Source organism: Hemitrygon akajei, chromosome 8 (genome assembly GCF_048418815.1).
Source record: "Hemitrygon akajei chromosome 8, sHemAka1.3, whole genome shotgun sequence".
Classification (NCBI taxonomy): domain Eukaryota; kingdom Metazoa; phylum Chordata; class Chondrichthyes; order Myliobatiformes; family Dasyatidae; genus Hemitrygon; species Hemitrygon akajei.
The window spans coordinates 78,779,270-78,798,527 of NC_133131.1; the positions used below are offsets into that span (position 1 = coordinate 78,779,270).

The following is a 19,258-nucleotide window of genomic DNA, read 5'->3' on the forward strand; positions in this document are numbered from 1 at the left end:
TATCAATTTCTCTTTTTCCTGCTGTCAAGACCATTCCCAAGTAACTAACTTCTTGTTTCATCACCTGTGCTTCTTTAGGGTTTTCCTTAAATCCCAAAGCAAGTGAGAATTGTAACAGTCCTGTCAATGGCTGATAATGTTCCTGCTTGGTTTCAGACTGCAGAAGTAGATCATCTACATATTGTACTAAGAACACGTGCTTTGAAAACCACTTTAACTTTTCCCCTAAGCTCCGGTGAGAAACAGATGGGGAATTATGAACCCCTGTGGTAGGGCAGTCCATGGAAACTGCTGTCTCTGAAAGGTAAATGCAAACTTTCGTTTGAGTAGATAGACTAAAATCCATTATTGATGTCAATAACTGTGAACCATTGTGCCCTTTCATTGGTTTGACCACTGTCTCCGGGTTAGTTGCTACAGGTGGGGCGGTTATCAGAGTTACTCTATTCAGCTCTCAATAGTCAATTGTCAACCTCCAACTACCATCTGGTTTCCTCACTGGCCATGTGGGTGAGTTATTAGTGGAGGCTGCTGACCGCAGTACCCTTGTTGTACCAAACTCTGTATTACCTTACCCACATCTTCTTCTGATTTTTTGAGAAACCCATATTGCTTCTGTGGTTTGATGTCAGGACCTTGTATGCACACACTGCCAACCATCTTTCCACAGTCATGCTTGTTTCTTGCAAATGCCCCTGAGTTCTCTGCAATAATTTGCTGCACCTTCTGATCTCAGCTCATCTCCATTTTCATCCACATTTCACTCATTGTGCATATTCTATCCTGATATTCTCCTACTGGGATCTGCACGTGGTTATATTATTCATGGCAGTTGGCATCTGCCAAATCATACATTGAACTGGGTCAAAACAAAGCCCCACTTTGGCCATGTAATCACACCCCAGTACATGTTCCTGCTCACTGGGTAATTCCACCAACACTACTGAATGCTCCAATGCGATGTCTCCTATCCTTACCTCCAACAGTACACTCACATGTCCCACTTGTGAATGTCCTGTGAATCCACTGAGGGCAGCTTTACCTTGTATTTCCCAATTTACATTATTTATATTAGTGGTGCTGACGGTGGTTCAGGATCCTCCAGTGTCTGATAAAGAGGTAACGGGGCATCTTCCGACCCTACCAGTCACTAGAGGTCTTCCAGTTTCATCCAACCTTGTGTCACACACCCACTTTGGTAAGGCCTGACACCATCATTGAGGCTCAGGGTACAATTCCCTGGACAGTGGTGTTTCCACCATGTTATTTTGTGGGCTCCATCTTTCTTGCCCCTCCAAGGGCAAACGGCATTGCTCTGCTCTTTCTCGTCTCAGGTTTGGACATTCTCTCTTAATGTGTCCTTCTTGACCAGAGTTTCAGCGTTTAACTACTCCACCTTCAGTTTTCCCTGTTACTGGCCCCGTTCCATTTCTCTGCCCTTCCCTCCCCTTGATAACGTGGCAGAGATGTCCTCAGGGTGGGTCCCTACCCTCATTTCTCCAGGCAGGTGCCTGACTTTTAACAGGCATCACTTTCTCATTAAAGGGTTGAGCTGGTCCTTGTATCTCCTTTCCCCACGCTCTACTCATTTTCCTCAGTACCCATGCCTCAGTACATGTGGGTTCAGAAGGATCAAACATTTCCAATGCCTTTTTAGATTTATCAGTACAGTGAGACACCAGTGTCCTCAAGCACCTGTTTGAGGCCTCTGGTCCTAAATGGTCCCGCTCTAATGCTGTCCCATAAACCCTTGGAACACTGACCATAAACGGGATGCAAATGCAGTGGGATGTTTACCTCTCCTCTGATCAGATCTGGCTAGCATGCCTACCAGGTCCCCTCTGTTAACTCCCATAACAGTCATTATTGTGTTCATCAGATCCTCACTTGTTCCCCCAACGTGTCGTTGTATATCTGGAACTGCTGTTGGTATATTTTGGTGTAAACACATTATAAACAGTTTTCTTTCCTCAGAGTCGTCTAGGCCATGTATTATTCTCTGATGACTAGTTGCTTGGAAAAACTCTCGAGGGTCGTCTCCGAGCACACTTATCCCGACGTCCTCAGCAATATCTCTAAGCTGCTGTACCCTGAACCGTGTGGTGTGTGTTATATTCTGATTTTGATTTGCTCCCCCCTCTCTGATAGTAACTAGGGGTGCCCATCATGTAGACGGTAGCACTGGCTTCCGTTGGTAGGGAGTCCCTGGGAGGTCGTCGGGAAATGGTGCTTGGTAATTATCATAACTGTATCTAGTTGCTTCATCTGCTGAATCATGTCAATTAATATCTCCATATTCACCTTCCTCCTCTTTTTCAGATCCAAAAGCACATTTTATTCCTCGCTGTGCAGCAAGTTGGTCCTGCAGCTTTTGAATCTGCTTTAAACACTTTGCAAGGTGGCCAGTGTTACTCTGTCTTTCCTGTGCCGATTTCCGAACTACATTCATCGCCGTCTTGAAATCTCTGCACTGTTTCCTTAATTCTTCCACTTCATCCCTCGCTAGTTCAGCTGCTTTCTCTAGTTTACTTTTTTCTGTAAGGAATTCCCCACACTTCAACTGAAACTGGTTCATATGCATCAAGTCCATACCTCTCTGACCCTGTAAATCACTAACCCTTTCTCTAAAGGTTTCTACCTCCTTTTGGAGCCCTTTCTGTGACATCCTACATCAGTTTTTGTGAGGATGCATGTGTACCCACAAAAACTTTCCGGACCTTCGCCAACAATAAGCCATGGTTTACCCCCAAACTCAGACATCTCCCCCAAGCTAAGGAGGACGCCCACAGGAGTCGGAATAGGGCCCAGTACAGGCTGGCCAGAAATGCACTGACCAGAGAAATCAGAGTGGCCAAGCGGTTCTACTCTGAAAAGTTGAGGAATAATTTCTCAGCTAATGACTCATTGTCGGTGTGGAGAGGCCTGCAGGAGGTCACTGGCTACAGGAGACGCCCTGCCCCCCCCCCGCTGAGGTTAACAAAGCTTTGGCTGACGACCTTAATACCTTTTACTGTAGATTTGAGAGGGTCCATCTTACACCTGTCCCTCCCCCCTCTTCGGTCTCTCTTCCTGCCTTCCCTCAACCATCACTCACTGGCACTCATCCCCCAATCACTGCAATCACCTCCCCACCATCTCTGCCCAGCCCCCCTGGATCACAGCTTAGAATCAGCGAAGGAGAAGTATGTCGACAGTTCCAGCGACTTAAGACCCGAAAATCTCCAGGCCCAGATGGGGTCTCCCCCTCCTGTCTATGAGCCTGTGCTGATCAGCTGGCTCCCATCTTCACTCAGCTCTTTAACAGATCTCTGGAGCTGAGTGAGGTTCCGACTTGCTTCAAGCGCTCTACCATCATCCCAGTCCCCAAGAAACCCACCATCACAGGACTGAACGACTACAGACCTGTCGCACTGACATCTGTAGTCATGAAATCCTTTGAACGCTTGGTGTTGAACCACCTGAAGACCCTCACCAGCAGCCTGCTGGATCCCCTGCAGTTTGCCTACTGGGCAAATAGGTCAGTAGACGATGCAGTCAACCTGGGACTGCACTATATCCTGCAATATCTGGATCGTCCTGAGACCTATGCTCGGATGCTGTTTGTGGATTTTAGTTCGGCGTTTAACACCATCGTCCCTCATACCCTCTGCTCCAAATTGTCTCACCGTACTGTGCCACCTGACCTCTGCGATTGGATTTACAGCTTCCTGACCAACAGAAGTCAGCAGGTAAGGATGGGACAGGTCACCTCGGATATTCGAATCACCAACACCAGCGCCCCCCAGGGGTGTGTCCTCTCTCCACTGCTGTTCTCCCTCTACACCAATGACTGCACCTCCTCCAACCCCTATGTGAAGCTTTTGAAGTTTGCAGACGACACTACCGTCATCGGACTCATCCAGAATAGTGATGAGTCTGCATTTCGACAGCAGGTGGACCAACTGGCGCTCTGGTGCAGTCGGAACAATCTGGAGCTGAACACGCTCAAGACAAAGGAGATGATAGTGGATTTCAGGAGACATCCCCCCGCTATGTCTCCCCTCACAGTCCTCAGCAGCCCTGTGTCCACCGTGGAGAACTTCAGGTTCCTGGGAACCACCATCTCTCAGGATCTGAAGTGGGAGCAGAACATCAGCTCCATCCTGAAGAAGGCCCAGCAGCGGATGTATTTCCTGCGGCTCTTGAGGAAATTTCCTGCTGCTGCAATTCTACACTGCAGTCATTGAGTCTGTCCTGTGCACCTCCATCATTCTGTGGTTTGGAGCCGCCACCAAGCAGGATAGAACCAGACTACAGCGCACAGTGAGGACTGCCGAGCGCATCATTGGAGACTCCCTGCCTTCTATTGTGGACCTGTACTCTTCCAGGTTGAAGAAGAGGGCGGGGAACATCATAAAGGACTCCTCCCATCCTGCGCACGGACTGTTTGATCTGCTTCCGTCTGGTAGGCGCTTCAGATCTCTCCAGACTAAGACTAATAGGCACTGGAGAAGTTTTTTCCCTACTGCGGTCACTTTGCTGAACAGTTAACTGCCGGTTAACTGTCGGCTAACTATTACTTGGATTGCACTACCTGTATGTATAATCTATATTTTCATTTATATTTATCATTATTATTGTTATGAGCAGAGAGACAACATCTGCCGGAAGTAAATTCCTTGTATGTGCATAGGTACTTGGTGATTAAAGTCTGATTCTGATTCTGATTCTGATTTCTGTTCTCCTTCTAAGCTATCTCGCTCGGCTTCTGCTTTATGTTGATATTCTAGAATTTCCTGTTGCCATCCCTCTCGCTCGGCTTCTGCTTTATGCAGACATTCATTTCCCGTTTCTGATCTGTGCCGTTCTGCCTGATCATTTTGTTGTAATTCTATCAAATCCTCAATAAAAAAGCCAATGCTACTGGTTTTGTAACTGTTTAAACTTCCTGCTCGACAGGTTTCCTTTGAGCGATTTTCCACAGGGCATCCCCAGCAGTTTTCTCTTCACACCCAGAGTGACTGGCAGACTTCTCAAATTGTGACCACTTCCCATCACATATTTCTGGAGGATCTCCTCCAATCAAAACTATCGAAGTCCTATGGACATGCACAATTTCCTGAATTCTTCATCCTGGGTTAGTAACTGCCAACCACCCAGCCCCAGATCTCTCTGTTCATCACCCATGTGATTGAACTCGAGTGTCTCGCTGAACAAAGAGGTTTATCCTCAAGCCCACCCAGGGATACCAATTCTGTTACAAGAATCACCCCTTGTAATGATGATCAGTGAGGCACAGAGAATCTGTATTTACTGATAAATAACTTTTATTGTTCCAACTGAAAAGCACGTGTGTTTACAAACTATCTACCTGTGTGCTTCCTACTAGAATCCCTGACCCTCCATGAACAGTCAATGAAGAGAAAAGGTATTATCCGGGAAAGGAGTCTACACTGGCCAGGCATTCCTCATGGTCCTGATCTCCACGTGTCCATGGGGTCCTCCTTATCCGCAATGGTTTGTCTCTGGTTGCTGGAGAGTTATCACACCTCCATATTTGGAGCTCCTGATTCTTATACTATTCCTCATCAATTGAACCATTGGATCTCCATCCCACTGGATCAAGGTCACCTGACCTACCTGAGTCACTTTCTTACTGGTCATTGTAGAGGGCTACAACGAACTGTGTTTCATGGTTCTGTGCAACCCAGCCTTGTGTATTTGTGTCCTTACTGGTCCAAACCAGTTAAATGAGGCAACCCAGACAGAGTCTAATGGGATTGCAGATTGCTTCTTTGGTAGGTATGGTATTTTACATAACAGCTACTCTTCTGAGAATGGTCTCAGGCTTATGGCTCTGACCAGATTGTCCCAGAGTCAAGAATCAGTTCAGAGTTCACAAAATGGGGAGAAACAAACAGAACTGGTTTGTCTGTTTCCCCTGTACTTTGTTAGACTGTAATTTCTTCTGGCCTGCATGCTGGAAAGAACTGATCCACTAGGATGGTCCGGTGAGGCTTGGGCAGTTGAAACAATTGATCTACCTGGTGAGTCCAGTAAGGCTTGGGCAGCTGAAACAATTGATCCACCTGGACTGTCCAGTCTTTTCTTTCCTTGAACAGAAGTTAGAAATAGGCTAGAAATGGCTATGCACCAGCAGGGAGAAGGGGAAATGACCCACGGAAATGAGGTCTGTTGCTGAGAGCTGATAGTGATCGGTTTTCCAAAGCAGAGTGGAATCATCCTTGTCAGTGTGCTTGAAAACAATGTAGAATTTGTTGTTGGTGAGGAGAGTGCTACAATTTCAAAACAGGAAAGTGGAAAACTTGAGTAAGAGAAAGGAAATGGAAGGGGCAATATGATGTTTTTGTCAATTACGTGCATCTCAGTTCATTATAACATATCTGTTCCTGCTCTTACTTCCTTCTGTGACAATCTCCAAGCCATCAAGCTCACCAGTCAAGGTCGAAGATGTGGAAGTGCTTGGAAAGGGTTCTCTGCCTGAAATGTGCTTGTTTATTTGCCATCTTTCTGGGTAAGTTCAGATTTTAATGTTTCGGCTTTGGTTACAGAACAGTTCAATGTGTTCAGGTTTTCAGTGTGTGAAAACACTGTTTATCATGATCATGTCCCAATCTGCTGATTCACACACTTTATCGGAACATGTTCAGTTCCAGATTTTCACTTTCAGCCTTTGCCTTCCTCAACTTCTGTTGAACTTCCTTAATCTCAGTCTCCCTCACCTAGTCTCTCTCTCTCTATACCTCCGCCTATCCACACACTTTCACCCTCAATGTCCTTGTCTTTCTTTTGGTCTCATTTAACTCTTTCATTATTTCTTTTCTTCCTTCAACACATCTATCAGTTGCTTTATGCAAATCCTTCTGTCTTTCCCTGTCCCCCTCCCTCTCTCATATTATTGTTTGAACGGTGAATAACGTTCCACTTTCTGCTGCACGTATTGCTGTCCTCTTGCTGTGACCATCGAACCATTTCCTGTCCGGTCACCGTTTGATGCTGTGTTTACCACATCCTGACCTGCTCCTCGCCTTTCATAGAAGCTCGAGGCACTCAGACCCACCAACTCTTTGACTCCAGCCCCTCCTTCCCTGTCCATCCCTACAGTGTTGAGAAACGAGGGAGACAGCTCCCTCCCAAAGAGAGAGGGAGGGGATATCACATTTTTTCAGGATGTTTTAATTGGTCTATTTGGATTTCAGAGAGGCATAATCTCATGGAACACCTCAGCCTAGAAACAGACCATTCAGCCCATCCAGACCATGCTAACCTGTGATTCTGCCCAGTCCATTAAACCAAAACCCAGACCACAGCCCTCCATACCCCTCCCAGTCATGTATTTATCCAAATTTCTCTTAAATTTAGAAATTGAACCCACATCCACCACTTCCTGTGGCAGCCCGTTCCACACCCTCACCACCCTCTGAGTGAAGAAGCTGCCCCAATGTTCACCTTTCACTCTTAACCCATGAACTCTAGTTCCACCCACCCAACTCATTTGAAAAAGCCTGATTGTGTTTACTCGATAGTCCTCATAATTTTGTAACAAACCTCCCCTCATCCTCCTGCAAACCAGGGAAACAATGTCCTAACCTGTTAGATCTTTTCCTGTAACTCAGGTCTTCAGTCCTGGCAAAGTCCTTGTGATTTGTCTCTGCATTTTTTCAATCTTATTGATATTGTTCCTGAAGGTACAATAGTGTGCGAGAGTCTTAAGCACACGTAAAAAAAATCTGTAAAGGAAAGATACTTTAAAAATAATGAAATGAAATGTTTCTAGATATCCAAACTTTACTATGAAGAGCAGTAAACAGTGAAAAACTAAATTAAATCAATATTTATTGTGACCACCCTTTGCCTTTAAAGCTGTATCATTTCTCTGAGTTCCCCTGTCGTGCAGTTCTACAAGAAAATCGGCAGGTAGGTTATTCCAAGTATCTTGGAGAACTTGCCACAGTTCTCCTACAGACTCAGGTGTCTCGCTTGCTTCTGTCTCTCCAGGTAATCCCAGACAGCCTCCATGATGTTGAGATCAGGGCTGTGTGGAGCCAAACCATTTAAAATCATATAAAATTCTTGGGTGCCGAAGAGTTTTGCACCGTACTGTGGATGACCAGAACTGAGCACAATAATCCTAGTTAGGCCTCAATTGTTAGGGACTTGTTAACAACCTGACCAGCTTACTTTGATCCTGTGCTGTGAACATTTAAACAGTAAACACTGAACATTTAAACAGTAAACAGTGAACAGGTAAACAGTAAACAGTGTACAGGTAAACAGTAAACAGTGAACAGGTCGCTGTCCAAGTGAGATCTTGGTCATCAGGACTGGACAGAAAGGGAGAAGATGTCAGAGTGAGTTGGTGGAGGGAAACGAAGGAGTACAAGCTAGAAACTGATAGGTGAAGCCAGGTGAGTGGGAAATCAGGCTATTGGACAGCTGGACAACAATTCCCTGATCTGCGTTACGGAGGAAGCCACACATTGAGATTGTTAAAACTGGTAATGACTCCTTTCAGACAGCAGGATGATGACTGCCTTGCACCACAGGAAGAACATCTTCCCATCACCGGGACTCACAAGTGGAGCTCCCACAACAGGAATTTCATGGTCAGTCTGTCACACTCTTGGGTTTGCACCTTGAGCTGTTGAAGGGAAGTGAACAACCCTCCGAATCTTCCCACAATGAAACCAAAGAGAGGAGAGCCCTACCCCCATTCCCACTCCCCATAAAGTGAGCAGAGTCTCACCCCCATTCCCACTCCCGATAAAGGGAGCAGAGCCCCACCACATTCCGACTCCCCACCTCGTTCCTACTCCCAACAAAAGGGAGCAGACCAAGCTAGCAGTTCCCTTTGGACCAATGACGCTGCTATTGCCCAGTGAGTGGAAGAGTGAGTGATGTAGGCTCTGGATCTGTGATCCTGCATTCTTGCCTTCAAGCTACCCTACTTGCCTTTGTCTGCTTTCTGTAGTGCTGGGTCTTCAACAAATCGAAGCAGAGCTCAGACTGGGTTCAAAGTTGAGCACATCTCTCTCAACCTGATTTGTGAGCCCTGCATCTTGGTCAATCCCATCACGTGCTTCTGTGAGTCTTCCCTCAAGATGGGGATCTCTGCTGGAATTGCTCGTCTTCTATCAGTCAGTTGTTAAGGTGCAGGAATGTGGAGCCACCCGTATGCACAGTGAGGACCTCTGCTCATACCATTGCATGGTACCAGATACATGGAGACCACCAGGAGAGGTGTATACTTGCAAAATGTTCAGATGGTTGACTTGAGTCTCCTCCTCCAGACCTCTGGGTGAAGGACTGGAGTGCATTCCAGATGTCCATTAATTTGAGGGAGTCAATCAGCTCCCACAGTTTTGCTGTAATACTTGGCCGTGCTGGGATCTGGAATGGTCCCTCTCCTTGTCAGTACAGTTAAAACCTGCTTCCTCCAGGGTTGAAGCCCTGCTATCATGAGTGATTATCAGAGCAGCTTCCTCTAACAGCTCAGACCTGGAGTGCAAATATTCACCCTGTGTAACAGTACACCATCCAGGCACGTGGTGAGCTGGGGCAATTGTCCCAAAGATCCCAAACAACCACAACTGAAAAGTCAGAGCGAACCAGATACCTATAAAAAGTATTCACTTGCTTGTAAATTTTCATGTTTTATTCTTTTACAACATTGAATCACAGTGGATTTAATTTGGCTTTTTTGACATTGATCAACAGAAAAATACACTTTTTTGTCAAAGTGAAAACAGATCTCTACTAAATGATCTGAATTAATTACAAATATAAAACACAAAGTTATTGATTGCATAAATAATCACCCCCCCCTTTAATATGACACACTAAACCATCACTGGTGCAGCCAATTGGATTGAGAAGTCACATATTTAGATAAATGGAGATCACCTGTAGTCAAGGTGTTTCAATTCATTGTAGTAAAAATACAAATGAATCTGAAAGGTTCAACTGTTGGTGAGTCAGTATCCTGCTGAAAACTAAACCATGAAGACAAAAGAACACATCAAGCAACTCCATGATAACGTTATTGAAAAGCACTGTTTCCCCAATCGCAGCTTTATGGAAGTGTGGCAAAGAAAAAGCCACTGTTGAAAACAATCTCACCTGAAATCTCAGTTAGAATTTGCCAGAAAGCATGTGGGAGATTCTGAAGTCAACTGGAAGAAGGTTCTATGATCTGATGAAATGAAAATTGAGCTTTTTGGCCAAAGCCAAACACCAAACATCATCAAACACACACCATCCCTACCATGAAGCACGATGGTGGCTGCATCAGGCTGTGGGGATGCTTCACTACAAGAGACTCTGGAAGACTTGTCAAGGTAGGGGGTAAAATGAAACCAGCATAAAACAAGGATATCCTGGAGGAAAACCTAATGCCGTCTGCCAGAACCACAGGGAATGGCTTAAAAACAACAAAGTTAATGTCCTGGAGTGGCCAATCAGAGCCCAAACCTCAAACAAGTTAGAATTTGTGGCTGGACTATGTGGCTCCTACTTTGCATATGTCTTTAATTTCACTAATTGTACCCAGGCCTACATCATGACTGACATCACTGCTTTAAACTATTTCTAATGTCTCAGACTCTCTCGTATTCGATTCTCCACCTCAACATATATGTATTTCACCATTTTCAGAAATCTTTTCCTCTACATGGTTCACACCCTCCCATTTACCCATATAATTTATTTATTGACTTAGAGATATGGCTGGGAACAGGTCATTACGGCCAGACGAGCTACCCAACTAGTTATCCCGAGCTTAGTCACAGGACAATTTACAATGAACAATTGACCTACTAACGGGTATGTCTTTGGGCAGTGGGAGGAGACACACACACTCACGGTAAGAATGGACAAACTTGCTTACACAGGATGCCAGAGTTGAACTCTGAACTCCACTGGCCTGAACTGTAAGAGTGTTGCTCTATTCCTTTTTTGTTCAAACTCCCCAAATGCTTCTACCTTCTCCACCGATACCATTCACTTCACCGAGTTCCTTTGCCATCTCTCTGCCTCCCTGACTTCATTTCTCAGGCCCGGCTGCAGAGAATCTTCACTCTGTTCCCCCCAAGAGCTCACTGTGTGGTGGAGGAACTGTGGGGCAGATCACTCGTGGGCCAGAAGCCAGAGAATGGGCCGCATGGCCTGCCCCTGTGTCTGTGATTCTGTAAGCTCTGATTCCTCCTCCAGTCACTGAGCTCACATTCTGACTGCCTCCTCTTGTCTCCTCAGCCAGGACTGGAGCTTCCCCTGCCATCGTGAATGGAGCCCTGGGACACTCGGTTTCCTTGTTTCCTTCGATCCCAATCAGACAGGACGTGGATGAGGTTGTGTGGAAAAGGTCATCACCCAGCACAAAGATAGCACGATACTTGGAAGGATCGATTAAATACTTTAATAGCAATTACAACAACCGAATAACTCTTCATTCCGGAAACTTCAGCCTGGAAATCCATGATCTGAGGAAAGAGGATGCTGATGAATATGAGGTCATTGTTACAGCAGGAGATTCAGGAAAAGAACACAGAGAGCATATCCAACTTAAGGTGTATGGTGAGTAAAACTTCTGTGGAGGGGCCTGGAGGAATGGGTGAGGGCAGATCCTGCATGTTCCCACTGTCTGCCTGTGTCCAGAGTTGGGCTCAGGGTCCCAGTGTAGTGGGGCTGTGACAGTGCAGGGCTGGGGGAACACACCCACTGCACCCCTGGGGATGAGGCCAGTAGCCGTGCAGGGTGACCCTATGGCTCCGAGCCTGTAGAAACAGCACACGGGGAGGAGTGTGGTACAAACACATACAATTAGAACAGAACCAGGATCAGATTCAATATCACTGGCATACGTCATAAAATTTGTTATGCAAAAAGAGAGCAAGCTAGTGAGGCAGAGTGCATGGGTTCATTGTCCATTCAGAAATCTGATGGAGGTGGAGAAGAAGCTTTTCCTGAAACGTCAAGTATGTGACCCCAGACTCCTGTACCTCCTCCCTGATGAAGCAATGAGAAGAGGGCATGTGCTGGGTGATGGGGTACTTAATGACAAATGCCACTTTTTGAAGGTATCCTCATTGTTGGGGAGGCCAGTGCCCATAATGGTTGTGTTTACAATTTTCTGTAATCACAGGATTGTCTGATTAGACATTTACATGAACGAGCACGGTGGACGAGTGTACCTGATAAAGTGACCTCCACCTCGCTCAATGTACTGTGCACACCCTACCCCAGTGCATTTCCCCAGAGGCACTTGCCCAGCAGCTCCCCCAGCCCGGCTCTGCCTCAGCCCCACTACACCTCAGCTCCATTTGCCATACCATATTCAAACTGGACACAGGTGAATTAAAACACTGTGACCTACAGGGATGGAGCCATGGTAGGAAGCTGAGATCAGGCTGGATATCAACATTCACTCAAACATTTTTTACAACTGTGCAGTCCAATCATTGTTTTGAACAGGAAAGTTTTAAATACCCTGGAAACATCACAGCACTTTAAATTTTTCTGCTATGTGCGGACTATGTATATTTAGAAAATTGAAAAATCACATACTTCTGATTTTATGAATTGAAGGATATATTTGAAGCCAATTCTGGATTTAGTGTTGTATAATGAACCGGATTTGATAAGGGACTCTGGGTAAAGGAGCCATTAGGAGGTAGTGACCATAATATGATAAGCTTTAATCTACAAGTTGAGAGAGAGAAGGGAAAATCAGAAGTGTCAGTATTACAGTTGAACAAAGGGCACTATGGAGCCACGAGGGAGGAACTAGCCAAAGTTGATTGGAAGGATACCCTAGCAGGGATGACAGTGGAACAACAATGGCAGGTATTTCTGCGAATAAATCAGAAGGTGCAGGATCAGTTCATTCCAAAGAGGAAGAAAGATTCTAAGGGGAGTAGATGACTGTGGCTGACAAGGGAAGTCAAGAACAGTATAAAAATAAAAGAGAAGAAGTATAATATAGCAAAGATGAGCAGGAAGCTAGAGGATTGGGAGCTTTTAAAGAGCGATAGAAGATAACTAAAAAGGCAATACGAGGAGAAAAGATGAGGTACGAAGGTAAGCTAGACAGGAATATAAAGGAGGATAGTAAAAGATTCCTCATGTATGTGAAGAGGAAAAAATTAGTTAAGACCAAAGTTGGGCCCTTGAAGACAGAAATGGGTGAATTTATTATGGGGAACAAGGAAATGGCAGACAAGTTGAACAGGTACTTTGGATCTGTCTTCACTCGGGAAGACACAGACAATCTCACAGATGTAATAGTGACCAGAAGACCGAGGGTAACGGAGGAACTGAAGGAGATTCACATTAGGCAGAAAATGGTGTTGGGTAGACTGATGGGACTGAAGGCTGATAAATCCCCAGGGCCTGATGGTCTGCATCCCAGGGTACTTAAGGAGGTGGCTCTAGAAATTGTGGATGCATTGGTAATCATTTTCAAATGTTCTATAGATTCAGGATAAGTTCCTGAGGATTGGAGAGTAGCTAATGTTATCCCACTTTTTAAGAAAGGAGGGAGAGAGAAAACAGGGAATTATAGACCAGTTAGCCTGACATCAGTGGTGGGGAAGATGCTGGAGTCAATTATAAAAGATGAAATAGCAGCACATTTGGATAGCAGTAACAGGATCGGTCCGACTCAGCATGGATTTATGAAGGGGAAATCATGCTTGACTAATTTTCTGGAATTTTTTGAGGATGTAATTATGAAAATGGACAAGGGAGAGCCAGTGGATGAAGTGTACCTGGATTTTCAGAAAGCCTTTGATAAGGTTCCACGTAGGAGATTATTGGGCAAAATTAGAGCACATGGTATTGGGGGTAGGGTACTGACATGGATAGAAAATTGGTTGGTAGATAGGAAACAAAGAGTAGAGATTAACGGGTCCCTTTCAGAATGGCAGGCAGTGACTAGTGGGGTACCGCAAGGCTCAGTGCTGGGACTGCAGCTATTTACAATATACATTAATGATTTAGATGAATGGATTTAAAGTAACATTAGCAAATTTGCAGATGACACAAAGCGGCGTGGCAGTGTGAAATGTGAGGAGGATGTTAGGAGAATGCAGGGTGACTTGGACAGGTTGGGTGAGTGGGCAGAAGCATGGCAGATGCAGTTTAATGTGGATAAATGTGAGGTTATCCACTTTGGTGTCAAGAACAGGAAGGCAGATTAATATCTGAATGATGTCAAGTTAGGAAAAGGGGAAGTACAACAAGATCTAGGTGTCCTTGTTCATCAGTCACTGAAAGTAAGCATGCAGGTACAGCAGGCAGTGAAGAAAGTTAATGGCATGTTGGCCTTCATAACAAGGGCAGTTGAGTGTAGGAGCAAAGAGGTCCTTCTGCAGTTGTACAGGGCCCTGGTGAGACCACACCTGGAGTATTGTGTGCAGTTTTGGTCTCCAAATTTGAGGAAGGCCATTCTTGCTATTGAGGGACTGTAGCGTAAGTTCTCGAGGTTAATTTCCGGGATGGAGGGACTGTCATATGTTGAAAGATTGGAGCGACTGGGCTTGTATTCACTGGAATTTAGAAGGATAAGAGGGGATCTGATCCAAACGTATAAGATTATTAAGGGATTGGACATGCTAGAGGCAGGAAACAAGTCCCAATGTTGGGGGAGTCCAGAACCAGAGGCCATAGTTTAAGAATAAGGGGAATGCCATTTTGATCGGAATTGAGGAAAAACTTTTTCACCCAGAGAGTTGTGGATCTGTGGAATGCTCTGCCACAGAAGGCAGTGGAGGCCAAATCTCCGGATGCTTTCAAGAAAGAGTGAGATAGAGCTCTTAAAGATATCGGAGTCAAGAGGTATGGGGAGAAGGCAGGAATGGGGTACTGATTGTGTATGATCAGCCATGATCACAGAGAATGGTGGTGCTGGCTCAAAGGGCCGAATGGCCCACTCCTGCAACTGTTATCTATTATTTATAATGAAAGACAGTACAACAAAGAAAATCTTCCACATTCTGTAATCTTTCTCTAGCTGTGTCCAGTTCCAATTAATTAGCAACATAGGCTACGTGTGTGGGAGTATTTCAGCCACTGCGTGGCCGTGCACCCACACAGCTTAGAGTGAACAGTGTGAGAAAGATCCATCCCAACTGACACAGCTGGGATTGGCTGAATGTCCGTTTTCTGCTTTATGAAGTATTTTCTGATCTGAGTGTGGCCTGACCAAGAGAGACCATAATATCTGTGAGTACATATTATGGGTGGCCTGAGCAAGGAAGACAGGGACTGGAATTGAATATGCTTCTCCCAATGTGGTCTGAATCAGGGAGATAGGTAATAAGGTGGTGCATGGTGCTCCCTGTGTGGTCTAACCCTGGCAAATGGGGACAAGATCCCTTGAGATAGCCATGCGGAACAGGAAAAGCTCCTTTAGCCCGTGGAACAGGAAAAGCCCCCTTAGCCACACAGAACAGGAGAAGCCCCTTTAGCCAATGATCCACGCTGACCATCTACCCATTCACACTAATCCTACACTAATTCCATTTTTTAATTCCTCCCACATTCTCGTTAACTTGCCCTAGACCTACTGCTTACATACAGACCTGTGGCAAAGTCTGTCCAATGACTAATTAGCTTACCTACCCTACTGATTTTAATTTGTGAAGGAAACCGAAGCTCCCGGGGAAACCAAAACTGAAACATAGAGAACATACAAAATTCCACATGGACACCAGCCAAGATCAAGATTGAACCTCGGTCTCTGGCACTGCAAAGCTGCAGCTGTACTTGGAGTGCTGCCCTTGAGTGATGGATGAATCTGTCATCCCAAATTACTGCCCATCACTGCAACTTACTCCCCACTCTGCCTCGTTTCCCCTCTCAGAATGTGCCACGTCAACAGATGGGAATTAACATCCCGACGACACCCTGATCTGTGAGCTGATGAATGGGGGAGAAGGTGTGTGACCCAGGATCTCCAGTTCACTCAGGTTCACTCTGGAACACTGCACACAGTTACCAGTCTAGCTCTGTGCCAGTCACAGTCCCATGGTTACTGCTCTTGCACCAGATTCAGGACCACTCCCAGGAGTGACATAAGACATGGAACTGAGAGAATTCCCAGCATACAGAGCCATAAACAAGACATAACAGAGTATTTGTGGATGACCCTTGGGAATTTTTTTGGAAAGAAGGAACAGCACATGTGGAAACTTCTTCTAGCAGCAACTGGATGAACTGAAGATGAGTGAAGGGTTAAATGGGTGGGGGGGATATGAGCTGGGATTAGCTTTATGTTCACTTGGGACTGTTCAGGATGGGATGGGGAAGTTGGTGATTGGAGTGTCCACAAAGATCTCCTTTATTCTCTTGCATCTCTCTACCCCAAACTCACGGCTTGCGTCAGGACCAAACATCACAGTTCAGAACTTCACTGGGATCTACAACCTAACCTTGAACTGCACCGTGACCTCAGGTAACTCTACCAGCTTTGGAGAAGCTTTGGTAAATGACAGCACGCAGCACATCCGGGTACTCGGAAATACGCTAGAGGTTCATCACACTGCAGAGGTCGAGGACGCTGTGTACAAATGTGAGGCCAGAAACCCCATCAGTAATGAAACAGCAGAGATCAAGCTGAGGGACATCTGCAAACTGACCACACGTGGTAACTGTCAGAGTAAAGAATCCAGGTTATTCTGAGGGTGTTGTTTCCCTGCAGAGGGAGCTTCAATCTGTATCGAGCCCATATCTTGAAGTGTTAGATGGGACAGTGTAAAGGGAGTTTCTAAACTTGTACAGTGAGTGTGGGACAGCAAAAAAGAACTTTACTCTGGATCTAACTTGTGTCTTGGCAGTGTTTAACAGATCACTGGAGAGAGGGGTTTATTCTGTACCCAATATTCTCCCCACTTATTTTAAGCAAAGCTTGATTAAAGCATTTGTCCCGTGCCCAGGATGGACCCAGCCTTTGTGGAGCCCACTGCTCCTTGAAAGTCTCCAGCAGACAATGCTGAATTCTTTTCATTTAACATCCATGAACGGATATATCCTCGGATGATGGGCAGGCTGTGGGTTCAGAAGGACCTTTCTATGGGTTACTGTCTGCACTGGAAAAGGCCACCTTGCTCATGAAGAAAATTATGGAGGTCTCACCCCCTTCTAACCTGGCCACCCATTGTTCAGAAACTAAGTCCAGGCAAAGACAGAGTACTTGTATTGAGACGCACCGTTTTGTACATGGAGTACATATTCATCCAGGCTATGAAAGGGAGGGGCCCACAAGACCACAGGTGAATATAAAATTAAAATTCTGTTGCACAGGATTGCTTCCACCAGCACACTCCACCCACGTACTGAATAGCCATATCCAGGCCATAGGTGGGGGAGACAACAGTGAACAGTCAGGGTACACAGGGACAGGCTGTACAGGAAATGCCTCTGTGTGGGGTGCAGCAACACGCAAGGCAGTTTCGAGAAGCAACCCATAATTCTGTAAGACCGGCTCTGAAGACTCTCAGCCCAAGAGACAATTCCCAGAAAATGGGAGTCAGTCCAGTTGGCAGCAGACAATCGTCATGAGACCCCTTATCAGGTTTAATATCACTGGCATATGTTGTTTTGTGGTAGCAGTGCAGTGAAGTACATAACAAAACTATAAATTACAGTGAGGAACTTGTGTCTGTGTATCATTTTTATATAGAGTTCACGAGTTGGTTCACCATCCATTCAGAAAGCTGATGGCGGAAGGGAAGAAGGTGTTGCTAAGAAGTCTTCATTGATGGTGCCAGTCCTGGGTAATGGGGGTCCTTAAAGACGGATGTCTCCTTTGTTGAACCGTCACCTTTTGAAGGTGTCCCCAATGCTCAGGAGTCTGGTGCCCATGATTGAGCTGGCTGAGATTGCAACCCTCTGCAGCTTTTCCCAATCCTTTGCAATGGTCCTTCATACCAGATGGTGATGCAACCAGTTAGAATGTCTCCACAGTATATCTGTAGAAATATGTAGAAATCTCTTATCACAAGGTGACATGGAGCCCAAAATCATCACCTTGAAGACTTGGTGTAGTGCAGCTTCGCTGTTCAAGCATTTCACTCCTTCCCTGTCAAGTCACAGTACCTGGAGGTAGGGATTCCCTGATTCCAGTGATAGGCAGGCAGCTTTAACAGAGAAACACAGCTGGTGCTCGCCACTGGGAACCGCGTGTTGTCCTGAAGGCCTGGCATCATAACGTAACACAGCTGAGAAAAGAGTCCTTCAGCCCGATTCCTGGGGGAAGAAATGCATCAGGAGTGACTACACTCTGGGAAGATGCTCAAAATACAGGTATCTGCAGGGTCCGGAGACAGAGGCAGAGGTGCCAGGGGCACGACTGCGCAAGCGCATGAAGGTCGGCCTGTGAGAACAGCGGGAGAGTTTAAAAAGCGAGCAGATTAACGGAGCGGGTGACGGAGTAGTGGGACACAGAGTAGGTAGACTTTGGCTCGAGAGGCTTCGGCCAGCGGAGGCAGAGGACGAGCTTGCTCCAAGTGAGGTAAGGCCGGGTAAGCTCCTTTAATTAATCTAATTAACGTAGAAGTAGGTAATGGTGGCAGCAGTTAGGGCAGTTGGGTGCTCCATTTGCAGTATGTGGGAAGTCAGGGACAGCACAATTGTCCCTGATGACTACACCTGCAAAAGGTGCATCCAGCTGCTGCTCCTGACAAACCGTGTTAGGGAACTGGAGCTGGAGCTGGATGAACTTCGGATCATTCGGGAGGCTAAGGCAGAAATAGACGGGAGTTTCAGGGAGTTAGTCACTCCTAAGAGTCAGGAGACAGGTAGCTGGGTGACTGTCAGGAGAGGGAAGGGGAATAGACAGGAAGAGCAGAGCACCCCTGTGGCCGTTTCCATCAATAATAAGTATACCATTTTGGATACTGGTGGTGGGGACAACCTACCAGGGACAAGTTGCAGTGGTTGCGTCTCTGGCACTGAGACGGGACCCTCAGATCAGAAGAGAAGGGGAGGAAAAAGAGGAGAGCAGTAGTGATAGGGGATTCGATAGTTACGGGGACAGATAAGGGGTTCTGTGGAAGAGATCGAGAATCCCTGATGGTCTGTTGCCTCCCTGGTACCAGGGTCTGCAATATCTCGGATCAAGCTCTCGGTATTCTCAGGAGGGAGGGTGAGCAGCCAGATGTCATGGTCCATGTAGGGACCAATGACAAGGATAGGAAGAAGGAGGAGGTCCTGCAAAGAGAGTTTAGGGAGTCAGGTGCAAAGTTGAAGAACAGGACCTCCA

General features: G+C 46.0%; 1 protein-coding gene across 1 annotated transcript in view; it reads left to right on the plus strand.

The window, feature by feature from the left end:
* Nucleotides 1-19,258, plus strand: part of LOC140732011 (cell adhesion molecule CEACAM1-like) — a 127,278-nt gene that overhangs the window by 37,685 nt on the left and 70,335 nt on the right. The window contains exons 3-4 of the mRNA XM_073054078.1: nucleotides 6,423-6,514; nucleotides 11,251-11,571. Coding sequence (XP_072910179.1) covers nucleotides 6,423-6,514; nucleotides 11,251-11,571 — 413 coding nt within the window. The remainder of the gene's footprint in view (nucleotides 1-6,422; nucleotides 6,515-11,250; nucleotides 11,572-19,258) is intronic.